Source organism: Stegostoma tigrinum, chromosome 28, assembly GCF_030684315.1.
Source record: "Stegostoma tigrinum isolate sSteTig4 chromosome 28, sSteTig4.hap1, whole genome shotgun sequence".
NCBI classification, from domain to species: domain Eukaryota; kingdom Metazoa; phylum Chordata; class Chondrichthyes; order Orectolobiformes; family Stegostomatidae; genus Stegostoma; species Stegostoma tigrinum.
Genome location: NC_081381.1, coordinates 11,222,475 through 11,236,761, shown reverse-complemented (window position 1 = coordinate 11,236,761; position 14,287 = coordinate 11,222,475). Strand labels below are relative to the sequence as shown.

The following is a 14,287-nucleotide window of genomic DNA, read 5'->3' as shown; positions in this document are numbered from 1 at the left end:
CAGCTTCAGCTAAGATTTTTACAAACTCTTAAACTGAAACTAAAGCACTTTTTCCAAGCTGTGGGTGCTTCCCCATGTCTAAAAAAAATCCTGAGCTTTCCAACGGAAAGCCTAAGGCACTTTATTGCTTATTTTGTTCACTGTAAACTCCCAATGTAAACAAACTCCCATGAGCCTTCACAAACTGTCTGTCTCAGGCAGCTTTTTTAAAACGAATCACCATGGCTTCCGAACCACTTAGAAGTTAATCATCAAACCCCCTTCAGACACATAGAGTGTGCCCATATGCCACTGGCTCAAATTGAAACTCTAAAATAAATGATATTAAAATATATACAAGTTACCTTACATCACAGTTAGATAATGTTTACAATTATCATAAAATCAGAAAATCATAATAATACAGTGGAGGCCATTTGATCCAGGCTCGTCGTCTGAAAAAACACATCATTTGGTGCCACTCCATCATCATTTCCTCATAGACCTGCAAATTCTTTCCTTTTCAGATAAAGATCTAATCTCTTTCTTGCTAACATTTCAATCTATTTTGGGATAGGATAACATTTGTGTACTACCTAGCAGTAAATATGCAAACTTTAATTTGACCTCTCAATATTAACATTATAAAATGTTGCTAGGTAATTTTAATCATTTTTCAAACAGATAAATCTTATAAAACAGGGTAGTACATATTAAAGGTTCTATTCTTTAATCCCAAAACACATGGTTACATAACATGAGACTTTATGAAGCAGCTATCATTGATTGCACTGAAAATTATTTCCTGGACTTCAGTGATTTATTACCTTAGGAACAAATGTTAATTTATTACATTATAGGTAGGTAGGAGGGAACAAAATGATGAGAATGTGGAATTTGCCATCACAAAAACTCATTGAGACAAATGGATTTAAGGAGAAGCAAGATATACACATGACAGTGAAGGGAACAAAGGGTTATAATGGAAGGTTTAGATGAGGAAAGATAGGAGGAGTCTCAAGTGGAGTATAAATGCAGTATAGACTGAAACCCACACAGACGTGGGGAAAACGTGCAAACTCCACACAGACAAGCGCTCAAGGCTGGAACTGAACCCGGTCCCTGGTACTGTGAGGCAGCAGTGCTAACCACTGAGCCACCATGCTGCCCAGAGAGTAGGGATTGTCATAAAGACATTGAGAGGTGCCTCAAACCCTAAAATTAATGACCTCAATACTGAGTCCCAAAAGCTGTGTCTAGAGCCTTGGACAGCGAGGAGGGCGGAAGTAAACAAGGAACAGTGGATATTGTTAGCTTCCATAATAATTCCAGTTAGTACTGTATTAGTTCTGCCACTGTCATCCAAAGTTGTTGTTTCTGCCAAACATGACAGGAGTTTCTCTGGGGAAACTGTAGGGAACCCTTGGCTTGTTAAAAAATATTCCTTCCTCTGACACTAAATGACATCAATAAATGATGACACATTAGCAAATAATGAAGTAAAACACATTGAATTGTCATATTGCATGTCAAATTGTGAATACCAATAAACTCTTCAAGAGAAATTAAAGAAAGTACTTAAAGTAATTTTAAAAAGAGTTTCAATTTTACAATTCGGCTGGGTAGGAATCCCACTGTTTTTGGTGATACTCATTGATTCCAACTATGTTTCTGGCTCCACAGTCACCAGCACACTGGAAAATCTAGCTGGAAAGTGAAGAATACCAAAAGTAAAGCAATAGAGTGCCCTGGTTTCTGTCTAATTGTTGATACATTGTTACTATGAAGAGGATACTTTAAACAGCAAACACCAAGGCAACAGATCTAAAACAGTGGGTAGGATAAGCTGTGTAACTAGAAAACTTCATTAATGCAGGGCAAAATCCATAGGTAGAAATTAAAAATAATTCGTTAGGGAACAAGGAAACAGAGAAGTGATAAAATAATCCGTGGCAAGAGTTGGTCAGCAAATGTGTATCTGGGAAGATCTGACATTTTCAGAAAGCCATCTAAATAACAACTAATTTGAAAATATAGAACATAGAACAGGACAGCACAGTTCAGGCCCTTCGGCCCTCGATGTTGTGCCGACCTGTCATACCGACCTCAAGCCCATCTAACCTACACTATTCCATGTACGTCCATATGCTTATCCAATGACGACTTAAATGTACCTAAAGTTGGCAAATCTACTACCGTTGCAGGCAAAGCGTTCCATTCCCTTACTACTGTCTGAGTAAAGAAACTACCTCTGACATCTGTCCTATATCTTTCACCCCTCAATTTAAAGCTATGCCCCCTCGTGCTCGCCATCACTATCCCAGGAAAAAGGCTCTCCCTATCCACCCTATCTACCCCTCTGATTATTTTATATGTTTCAATTAAGTCACCTCTCAACCTTCTTCTCTCTAATGAAAACAGCCTCAAGTCCCTCTGCCTTTCCTCGTAAGACCTTCCCTCCATACCAGGCAACATCCTAGTAAATCTCCTCTGCACAAAGCTTCCACATCCTTCTTATAATGCGTGACCAGAACTGTACGCAATACTCCAAGTGCGGCCGCATCAGAGTTTTGTACAGCTTCATCATAACCTCTTGGTTCCAGAACTCGATCCCTCCGTTAATAAAAGCTAAAACACTGTATGCCTTCTTAACAGCCCTGTTAACCTGGGTGGCAACTTTCAAGGATCTGTGTACATGGACACCGAGATCTCTCTGCTCATCTACACTACGAAGAATCTTACCATTAGCCCTGTGCTTTGCCTTCCGGTTACTCCTTCCAAAGTGCATCACCTCACACTTGTTTGCATTAAACTCCATTTGCCACCTCTCAGCCCAGCTCTGCAGCTTATCTATGTCTCTCTGCAACCTACAGCATCCTTCGTCACTATCCACAACTCCACCAACCTTAGTGTCGTCTGCAAATTTACTAACCCATCCTTCTACGCCCTCATCCAGGTCATTTATAAAAATGACAAACAGCAGTGGACCCAACACCGACCCTTGCGGCAAACCACTAGTAACTGGTCTCCAGGATGAACATTTCCCATCAACTACCACCCTGTGTCTTCTTTCAGCAAGCTAATTTCCAATCCAAACTGCTATATCTCCCACAATTCCATTCCTCCGCATTTTGTACAATAGCCTACTGTGGGGAACCTTATCGAACCCCTTGCTGAAATCCATATACACCACAGCAACCGGTTTACTTTCAGCTACCTGTTTGGTCACCTTTTCAAAGAACTCAATAAGGTTTGTGAGGCACGACCTTCCCTTCACAAAACCGTGCTGACTATCCCTAATCAATTTATTCTTTTCTAGATGTTTATAAATCCTATCCCTTATAACCTTTTCCAACACTTTACCAACAACTGAGGTAAGGCTCACTGGTCTATTTTGGAACACTCCGGGAAGTGCCTTTTTTGAGTCTTTACATCGCTCGTTGATGTGTGTGTACTCTCTAGCATCACCACAGACCAAGGACCAGGTGATGCTGGTGTTATATGAGGCTGGTTGTTATCGTCATTATCAGCGGGGCCCAACTGATGATGTGCCCTGTTTTTGCTCACTTGTCACTGGAGAGCTGTCAAGTGTCAGTGACAGAGTGAGTCTTAATGTCGTATACTGGCTCGATGACAACTTCTTCCATGAAGGCAGTTGCATCAGCTGTTTCCTCGCCAGTCTCAGTTATCGTTTTTGTCTCTGCCCAGCTTTATGTCTCGATAACTTTTGTTGAAGAAGGTTTGGGTGGTAATGCTTATCTCAACCGCAGGGTGGGCTGCCCTTACGGTGCCTTCTGCAACGTTATCTATGTCATCCAATACAGGCTCCTGTCAGACCGATCTCAGCTCCATGTATGGTAGGAGGTAATGTCTCAATGTCGCTGTCTCGATCTGGACCGAGATGGACCTTGTTGCGGATGTTACACATGTACAACCGAATGATTTATCACAGCTCGCGGTTGTGGACGATGCTGCGGGGAGGTTGTTTATCCGGGACGCTTCCCAACCGGACTGCTCTAGTGGAACTGGAGACTTATACTGGTTTTTTGAGTGTTGGTCTGTATAGACCACGGCTGTCTCGTACTTTTTCTGGTCGTTTGGTCACCCAGCAGCCAGGACTGTTGGGCTTACTGGCGGGGCCAATGGGGAGGCACGACACGCACTATGTGCCAAAAATACGTCAAAACGTCATAGTGGGCAACTAAGACAGCTTAAGACCTACTAAGAACGCTTAGCCTTAATTTACCAGGGTTGTCTCTACTCCCCTTCTTGAACAGGGGATCCACATTTGCTATCCTCCAGTCATCTGGCACTATTCCTGTAGACAATGACGAGTTAAAGATCAATGTCAAAGGCTCGGCAATCTCCTCCCTGGCTTCCCAGAGGATCCGAGGATATATCCCATCCGGCCCAGGGGACTTAGCTATCTTCACCCTCTCAAGGATTTCTAATACCTCTTCCTTGTGAACCTCAATCCCACCTAGTCTAGTAGCCTGTATCTCAGTATTCTCCTCGAAAACATTGTCGTTTTCTAGAGTGAATACTGTTGAAAAATATTCATTTAGCACTTCCCCTATCTCAACTGACTCCACACACAACTTACCACTACTATCCTTGATTGGGCCTAATCTTACTTTCGTCATTCTTTTATTCCTTAAATACCAATAGAAAGCCTTAGGGTTTACCCTGATCCTATCCGCCAACAACTTCTCATGTCTCCTCCTGGCTCTTCTGAGCTCTCTCTTTAGGTCTTTCCTGGCTACCTCGTAGCCTTCAAGTGCCCTGAGCCTTCACATCTCATCCTAACATAAGCCTTCTTCTTCCTCTTGACCAGAGATTCCACCTCCTTCGTAAACCACGGCTCCCACGCTCTTCAGCTTCCTCCCTGCCTGACAGGTACATACTTATCTAGGACACACAGGAGCTTTTCCTTGAATAAGCTCCACATTTCTAATGTGCCCATTCCCTGCAGTTTCCTTCCCCATCCTATGCTCCCTAAATCTTGCCTAATCTCATCGTTATTGCCTTTCCCCCAGCTATAACTCTTGCCCAGTGGTATACACTTATCCCTTTCCATCACTAAAGTAAACATAACAGAATTGTGATCGCTATCACCAAAGTGCTCACCTACTTCCAAATCTAACACCTGGCCAGGCTCATTACCCAGTACCAAATCTAATGTGGCTTCGCCCCTTGTTGGCCTATCTACATACTGTGTCAGGAAGCCCTCCTGCACACACTGGACTAAAACTGACCCATCTATTGCACTCGAACTATAGTGTTCCCAGTCAATATTTGGAAAGTTGAAGTCCCCCATGACAACTACCCTGTCTCTCTCACTCCTATCAAGAATCATCTTTGCTATCCTTTCCTCTACATCTCTGGAACTATTTGGAGGCCTATAGAAAACTCCCAACAGGGTGACCTCTCCTTTCCTGTTTCTAACCTCAGCCCATACTACCTCAGTTGACGAGTCCCCAAACATCCTTTCTGTAACTGTAATACTGTCCTTGACCAACAATGCCACACCTCCGCCCCTTTTACCATCTTCTCTGTTCTTACTGAAACATCTAAATCCCGGAACCTGCAACAACCATTCCTGTCCCTGCTCTATCCATGTCTCTGAAATGGCCACAACATTGAAGTCCCAGGTACTAACCCATGCTGCAAGTTCACCCACCTTATTCCGGACGCTCCTGGCATTGAAGTAGACACACTTCAAACCAACTTCTTGCTTGCCGGTGCCATCTTGCTTCCCTGAAACTTTATTTCGGACGACCCTACTCTCAACCTTTTCTATTGTCGAACTCCAATTTTGGTGCCTATTGCCCTGCTGAATTAGTTTAAACCCACTCGAATAGCCTTAGCAAATTTCCCCCCAAGGATATCGGTACCCCTCTGGTTCAGGTGAAGACCATCTTGCTTTGTAGAGGTCCCACCTACCCCAGAAAGAGCCCCAATTATCCAAGAATCCAAAACCCTCTCTCCTGCACCATCCCTGTAGCCACGTGTTCAACTCCTCTCTCTCCCTATTCCTCGCCTCACTAGCACATGGCACGGGCAACAAACCAGAGACAAATTATAATTTGTAATTGTATGCTATAAGGTTACAACAGCTTGGTTTTACAAAATAACTTGCAACTAACAGTTGTGTTCATTGTTTTCATGTAAAGCATTTGAGGTTTTGATGGCAATTAATGGGAGTGCTGGTTTTATGACTTTGGCCGTAAGCCACGAGTGGAGTGGCCTAGTTTGGGCATAAAGGCTTATCTTTGATATGAGGCTCCCTGTAAAGACAGAAGGTGGAGGGGAAGGGGAAGAGAGGTTTGGAGGGAGTTGCAGCATAGTTAGTCATGGTGCAATGCTCCTATCTAGATCAATTTACACACCAGTGACAATGGAATTGGAAAACAAAGTCTGAGATGTTTTCCGAGATAACAAAGTGTGGAGCTGGATGAACACAGCAGACCAAGCAGCATCTTAGGAGCACAAAAGCTGACGTTTCACACCTAGACCCTGCCGAAACGTCAGCTTTTGCGCTCCTAAGATGCTGCTTGGGCTGCTGTGCTCATCCAGCTTCACACTTAGTTATCTCGGACTCTCCAGCATCTGCAGCTCCCCTTATCTCTGAGATGTTTTCCATTGATTAACATTTTCTGTTCTGCTACAACAATGAAAGTCACGAATATATTGATGTACGAATAGTTAAAAACTTGGCATTTCTCAGTGTTCCATTCATTATTCTTACCTTGCCAACTTTGATCTCATTGTGAAGCTGTTGATCAAGATCAAAAAAATCTGGAAATCCAAAGAAAAACAAGGACATAAACAAATGGATGTGTAATTAGTAAATAGAATTCAATTTATGTATATGTGAGGCGTGGCATTTTGATAAGAAGGCCATTTACGGCTTTTTTAAAAAAATCATTCACAGGATGGGGAGGCTGTCATTGGCTCGGCCACCACCTTCTCTGAGGCATCCTTCTTATCCCATGGAAGATGGCAACGAGCTGCCTTCTTGAACCACTGTAGTCCATTTGGTATTGGTAAGGAAGAGTTTTCCAGGATTTTGATCCAGCAACAGTGAAGGGATGGCAATATATTTCCAAGTCAGGATGGTGAGTGGCTTAGAGAGGAATTTGTAGGTGGTGGTGTTCTAATGTACCTGCTCTCCTTGTCCTTCGAGGTGGTAGAGATCCTGGGTTTGCAGCCTTGGTTATTTTTTCCACTGCATCTTTTAGATAGTATATACAGCTGACACTGTGCATTGGCAGTGGAAGAAATGAATGTTGAAAGTGCTGGACGGGTGCTTGAACAGTGAGACTGAAATGGTGGTAAAGAGGCAAGGAATTTGGGAATATAAATATGCAAATCAGTGTGCTTGAAAAGACTGTCACTGTTGCATATTTCTACCAAAATCAAAATAAAAATGTGTTAAGATTTTGGACTTATTTGCCATTTACCACGTGATGCTGTATTACCTCTTGTTTGCTGCTTTTTTAGTGATTTTTTTCTTGCTGATGGCGACTCTGCTCAAATCATTGTGATTGAGGCAAGGCTGGGCAGGCAATTGGTGGGCATGGCACCCATTAAATTTTAAGTGACCCCTCCCATCTTCAAAGACCTGCTGGTTTAGCCACATGAGATTGTGTTTCACTGGAGCGTTGGAAGTTGGGAAGTGACTGTATAGAAGTTTATAAAATCATGAGGGCTATATATAGGATTAATGTTCGTTGTCTTTTCCCTAGGATGGGCAATTTGAAGAGTAGGGGAAAAATGGTTAAGGTGAGAGGAGAGGGATTTTAGAAAGACATGAGGGGCAATTTTTTTAAATAGAGGGTGGTTCGCATATAGAATGAACTTTCTCACGAAGTGGTGGATGTGGGTACAATTACAACATTTAAAAGACATTTGGATAAGTACATGAATAGGAAAGGTTTACAGGGCTAGGGGCTAGGAGCAGGCAGGTGGGACTAGTTTAGTTTGGGATTATGTTCAGCATTGACTGGTTGGACCAGGGGTTCTGCATCCATGCGGTGTGACTCTAATAATATCCTGTGGAAAAACTGGGCATTCTGCCATTCTAAGAATTTTGGCAGAAGTATAATTTCTTGAAATTAATGTACCAAAGTTAGAAACATGTTGCTGTTCTAGAATTCATGAAGGATACCATCAGAACAGCTAGTGGTTTTACAGTAACATTTAATCTGATAAAACCTCAAGACACTTCACAGAAGCATTCGAAACTAAAATGTCACCAAACCACATAGGGAGGACTTCCATCAGTTGACCAAATACTTGTTTAAAGTGTTAGAGATGTCACTAAAGAGGAAAATAAAGGAGTAAAATGCAGAGTTGTGGAGGGGGAATTTCTGAGTTCGGGGTCCAGGCAGCTGAAAATGTGACCACCAATGTTGGTGTGCTTAACGTTAGTGATGAAATCAGAAGAGAACCAATAGCTCAGAGGCTGGAAGAGATTACAATAATGGGAGGAGTGAAGTCATGGAGAACTTTGAACACAAAAATGAGGTTTTAAAATTTGCCTAAGTGCGAGCATGTGTAGGTCAGTGAGTGCTGGAGTGAGGTTGAACAGGATTTAGTACAAGTTGGGATGCTGTCAACAGAGTTTTGGATGACTTCAAATTTATGGAGGGTAGAATGTGGGAGTCCAATCAGGAATGCATTGGAATAGTCAAATCTACAGGTAACAAAGGCGTGGATAAGGGCTTAGCAGCAAAAATGCTCAGATAGGGCTTAGTCGGGTGATATTACAAAGTGAAAATATGACTGCAAGTTCATCACTAATTTTGTGCACAGCAAAGTTGAATTTCAGACAACTGCCAGGGACAGGGATGGAGTCTGTGGCCTGTGTGTAAAGCTTGCAGCCAAAGATTGTAGTGTCTTTTCTTCCCAATATTTAATTGGAGAAAAGTTTCAATCATTTCGCTGGTCTTTAAATTCAACTTCTGAACTTGGTATGTTACCTTCTGAAGATGGGACAATCAATTCAGTCATCTAGAAAAACATAAAGTAAAATGAAATGACATGCTTTATAATGATAGCTAGCCTAAATATTCATTTCACTCATTCATATCTGCTCTGCCCTAGTACAGGCCCTTGCTCATGGTCTGTTGATACACATCATGAGCAGTTTTGATAGTGGTGGTATGACATTGCCTTCCATCAGGAGGAGGCAAGCTTCAAACCTGCCATTCCTAAATATAAATTATTCTAATGCATGAGCCCTGACTTTAACTCAGGGCAGTATTCAGACAAATGAGGGTTAATGTGAATGGCAAATTTCACCTGATAGTACCTGTGTACAATAAGTAATTCTAATGCCAGGGCCTTTTTTAAAAAATAGTTGATGGACTGACCATTCAATTATCTTAGGATTGCTCAATTTCTGGGTGGCCTCCCAAGACCCATGTAAGGTGGGAATAGCTGCTTAAAATAGGCTGCATTTGGTGCTTTTGCACTTCACTGCTACACAGCTGCACGCTACATTCAGGTAGAGTGTGTTGGCATATCTTGTTCCATCCACTAATGAATCAAATTCGGGCACTATTCAAGACCTTCGTCTCTCCCGAAAAAACTGCCACATTCCTTTTAGATGCACCTTCTGTCATCAAACAACTATTTCCTCCCCCCCCCCCATTATATCCTTCATTCACATTATTTCTGGACTATTAAAAGTCCAATCCCAATTTGAACATAACATAGAACATAGAACAGTACAGGCTCTTCAGCCCATGACCTATTATCCTGCTAAGATCAATCTACCCTGCATACCCTACATTTTACTATCTTCCATGTGCCTATCCAAGAGTCGCTTAAAAGTTTCTAAAGTATCTGACTCCACTACCACAGCCGGCAGCGCATTCCACACACCCATCACAAGAATTTTCTTTTTTCATGTGTTCATAACAATATGAGCAAATGAGTTAAAATAATCTCCACCATGGCATTGGAATTCTGTACACGAAATACCATGATGGTTTACTTAAAACAAATTTGACACTATCTGAGTATGCTTACCTCTCCAATAAACAATTGCTTTGGAACGGATTTCAGAAACTGGAAATATGTGTTCAGTGCTCCGCGATTGATCAGAGTGATAGTCTGAGTAATTGTTTCACCAATAGTATGGCATCCAAAGTCAATAATGTGCTTATCTACAACGAGCTGTAGGAACCAACATAAAGTTTAACTCATGTTTGAACAAGACCTTTTACAGTATATACAAGTTTGATCTTTCTAATTAACTATAGACTTTAGATTCAATTGTAAACACTCAGCCTATGCAGAAGGTTTGAAGCAATTTGAAAAACCAGCACATATACAATTTTTTCGTTGGCTTTTTTTCTTTCCCTGCTGAAGACTTCACCCCTCCTGCAATGTTAATCTAGAAATATTGGTTGGTGACAGTGATTAATGTATGAGTATTTGACACATTTGTAAGAAATAGGTTTCATTTTACATTAACAGCAAAACCAACTTGATTTTAAGTAGATTTATGGTGTCTATTAAACAGCAGTGAAATTTATGAAATCAATAATGATTTGATTAGTAATACTGTAAATAATAAAATCTAGGTGATATTCTACCGGTCCTAGCAGATATTTACTCTTGTAAATACAGGCAGGCCATTTGTCTATTGTTCTCATCAGTCAGTCAATGAACAAAGCCAACATCCACAACAAATAATGATTAGGACCTGATCTTTCCTATTCTGAGTCTCGGGACATTGTAACCAATTTAAATTGTCCTGCTGCCTGAAAAGAAGGAACTCAACATGGGAACCAATATCCGGATTTAACCTGGAGCACTTTTAATCTATGATTTAGAAGTATAAGAATTTTATTTAACGATCTGAAAACAAAGTAAAACAAAATCGCTTTAACACCTTTAAAATAAAGTAAATTCAGAACAAAAGATTCCTTCAAACTAATTGTGGCATTGTTTTGAATTTTATTCCTATGAATGACTGAGCTCTAAAGCATGATTAATTCTTTTCCCTGGTCTCGGGAATCATAAAATATCTGAAAAAATCCTAAAAAGTCATGTAAAGTGTGGAATGAAGCTGCACTGTTAAGAGGAACTGTTTTTCAGGTCAAATGTTAAACCAACTTCCTTTTTAACAAAAAAGGCAAAAAAAAAGAACAGGAATGCAAAATCTGAACAGTTCTGAAGAACAGCCACATAGTTCTAGACTTGGTAACTGTCTCTTTCTCCACAGATGTTACTAGACTTGCTGAATTTCTGCAGCACTTCCTGTTTTATTTCATTTTCATCACCTCTTCACTCTGCTGGAATTTGAGCCCTGGGCCAGTTCATTATGTTGAACTAAGCAATTGACATAAGCTCAAACTTTTTGCTTTCTACTTTCCTTTTCTCTTAGATTACAATTGGGAAGAAATAAGTAAGGAACATGCCTCTGAAGAAGTTAGACTCTTGATATGAATCTATTGACAGTGGTCAAGAAATGGTTATGACATGACCTGTTGAGGTCTCCAAGGTTTAACAACTAAGAATTTCAATACCCAGTTAGTTTTTTCAAATTTAAAATAATCAAATCAACAAGATATCAGTGGATGTTCCTGACAGTATCATTGAGGCAGATATTTTCAACTCTGCCCTGGCAGGCTTGCAGCCTCTGTTTTTCACCTTGTCTATTAAATACTTTGAATTTAAACTACATGGTTTCTGCAGATAGACTTTGGTAGGAGGATGTATTACATTAGCCCAGCTACTGTAATGAAATGGGGGAGAAGTTGTTTTGTCCTTATACATTTAATTTCAAATACTAAATATAACCATGGCAAAGATGCACAGATATTAGGTCAAGACTTACATCACATTTTTTAGTTGCACATTTAAGTGGAACAGCAAAGGAACCAATATGAGTCCGAAACATTATTTCTCCTTCAAAATCTTTATTAACCTGAGTACAGAAAGAAAAATAATTCTAATCGTTTCATGCATGAAATATCAAACTCTTTTCTTCAAAAATGATAGTATTTCATTTTTCTTATAAATTTATTTAAATATTTCAAATGTTTTGCTGTAAAAATTTTCTACTTGCGGTTTTCCTTGCATCTTCTGACATGTTTCTGTATATTATCAGCTGTATATCACTCCTAATTGGAGAATGTTAATCTTTGCCTTCTTGACTCTCAGCCTTTTAACATGTTGCTAGTATCTTTCATATTTTGTTTCCCCTCCTATTGTATGATCCCCCTATGTTTCATATCCCTATCTTGGTGCAAATTTTCACCAGGACATCAAATACACATGTTTTACATTAATAATGCCCTGAAGTATTCTGCCTGATCCCTCACTGATTTCAGCTCCTAGGATGAGGACATCTTGATCAAGAAAATTACATTTCAAGACTCACCTGGCAGGGTTCAGGCAGGGAAGTGAGACAGACTTATAAAATTAAGCCTATTTTTAACTTATTTTTTAGGAGATGAGCAAGTATTGGGATTAGTTGAGTTGATCATTTATCAGCACGATTTCAGCAGCCTGAATAATCTCTTCCTGTGCCCTAACTGTTCTATGTTTCAAATGGGTCTGGGCTCACATTGGCCCTTTATTCATGATTTTTCCTAAGCACGGGATTTCCAGAGACAGTAACAAGCAAGTTCCCAGAATTTCAGTGTCTTAATGAGGGTGTGCTGCAATGTAAGGCAAACTGTCAAATGGAAATTGAAAACTCATTAAGTGTTTACCGAGGAAGATTTGAAAAATTCCATGACAATACTTAAAGATGACTAAGGAATTCGTCTATTGTGGTGGTCAATAATAATCTCCCAACCAGTAAAAAACAAAACATCATCAACTGACGACTTATTCATTATTTTGTGTGACATTATTGTGCACAAACTCACTGCAGCCTTCACTACGTAACAAAATCACAAAGAAGTAATAATATTGCTGTGAGGATCTTTTGAACATTTCAAGGGTGATCAAGTCAGAATATAAAAGCAAATTCTTCTTTGCCGGTATTCATTTCTGTTTTCAAATTAATTTTGATGCATTTTTTGGTCACACGTGAAAACAAAAATGGAAAAATACAGAAATGATACTGCTTATTCCTTTTACAAAAGCTATGAAGAAAAAGAATGTATCATTTATACTTCATTAATTTAGGTGGAAGGAAAATCAGGTGGGTCTAATACCAGCCTGCAATATTCCAACCAGATTTTCACTCACACAGGTGATTCTTAACATAAGGAGGTTAAATCAAAAATCTACCCCAGCCTGGGCAGAAATGTTTGTGGTTCACCTCGTAAAAACTGGACTATTGAATTGAAATGTGTTGTGACTGGAACCAAGTAGACCTTGTTGGCTGAGAGAGATAGTAGGAACTGTAGATGCTGGAGAATCTGAGATATACAAGGTGTACAGCTGGATGGACACAGCAGGCCAAGCAGCATCAGAGGTGCAGAAGGGTCTAGGCCTGCAACGTCAGCCTTCCTGCTCCTCTGATGCTGCTTGGCCTGCTGTGTTCATCCAGCTCTACACCTTGTATATCTCAGGCCTTGTTGGCTACAGAGTCTTTGATAGGGGTTGTTAACCTGGGCCAATTAGGAAAGCCTTGACTGATCGATATATTCAGGAGACAAGTATCTCCTCAACTGAGGACTGACTCTAAGCTGACTGACCACAGCCAGTGTACTGTGCACTATAAATAAACGGTGACTTGATGAAGGGAACTGGCCTCTGTATAGTTAGTTCAAAATGTTAACTTTGTTTTTCTCTCTACAGATGCCACCAGACTTGCTGAGTTTTTCCAGCACTTTCTACTTTGTTTTTGACTTCCACCATTTGCAATTCTTTGATTTTATTTTATGCTGGAAATAGATTCTTAGCCTACATGGTTATTTCCATGTCTTTTAGTACTTTTCACTGACCTGCTTGATATGTTTTTTGATATAATTTGTTTTGTTATATTCTAATGTATGTAGCTAAATGACTCTGTGTATTACCATAGTGGACACATTTGAAGGTTACCTAGATCAATGCCTGAAATGGGCGGCTGTCTAATAAGGGAAAGCTTGAGTTTCAAACAGTAAGAGACAACTTGATTGAAACATATAAGATTCTGACGAGTCTTGGCAACATGGATATGGGAAGGATAGGGGATCTTTTGAAGGTATTAAAAAAAAGGGCACTCAATTAAGGCACAGAATTTTTCTCTCTCACAAGGTCTTGAATCTTTTGAAATTTCTTCCTCAAAATGAGGTGGAAGCAGTCTCTGAATATTGCTAAAGCAGTAGTTTATAGATTGTTGATAAACAAG

General features: G+C 40.3%; 1 protein-coding gene across 4 annotated transcripts in view; it reads right to left on the bottom strand.

Moving 5' to 3' along the window:
- The window catches only part of cfap74 (cilia and flagella associated protein 74), a 190,787-nt gene that overhangs the window by 94,995 nt on the left and 81,505 nt on the right, over positions 1 to 14,287 (bottom strand). For all 4 annotated transcript variants that reach the window (XM_048561032.2, XM_059638059.1, XM_048561033.2 and 1 more), the window contains 4 exons: positions 11,834 to 11,923; positions 10,018 to 10,164; positions 8,964 to 8,994; positions 6,728 to 6,777 (listed from right to left, as the gene is read on the bottom strand). In XM_048561032.2, the coding sequence (XP_048416989.1) occupies positions 6,728 to 6,777; positions 8,964 to 8,994; positions 10,018 to 10,164; positions 11,834 to 11,923 (318 nt within the window). The remainder of the gene's footprint in view (positions 1 to 6,727; positions 6,778 to 8,963; positions 8,995 to 10,017; positions 10,165 to 11,833; positions 11,924 to 14,287) is intronic.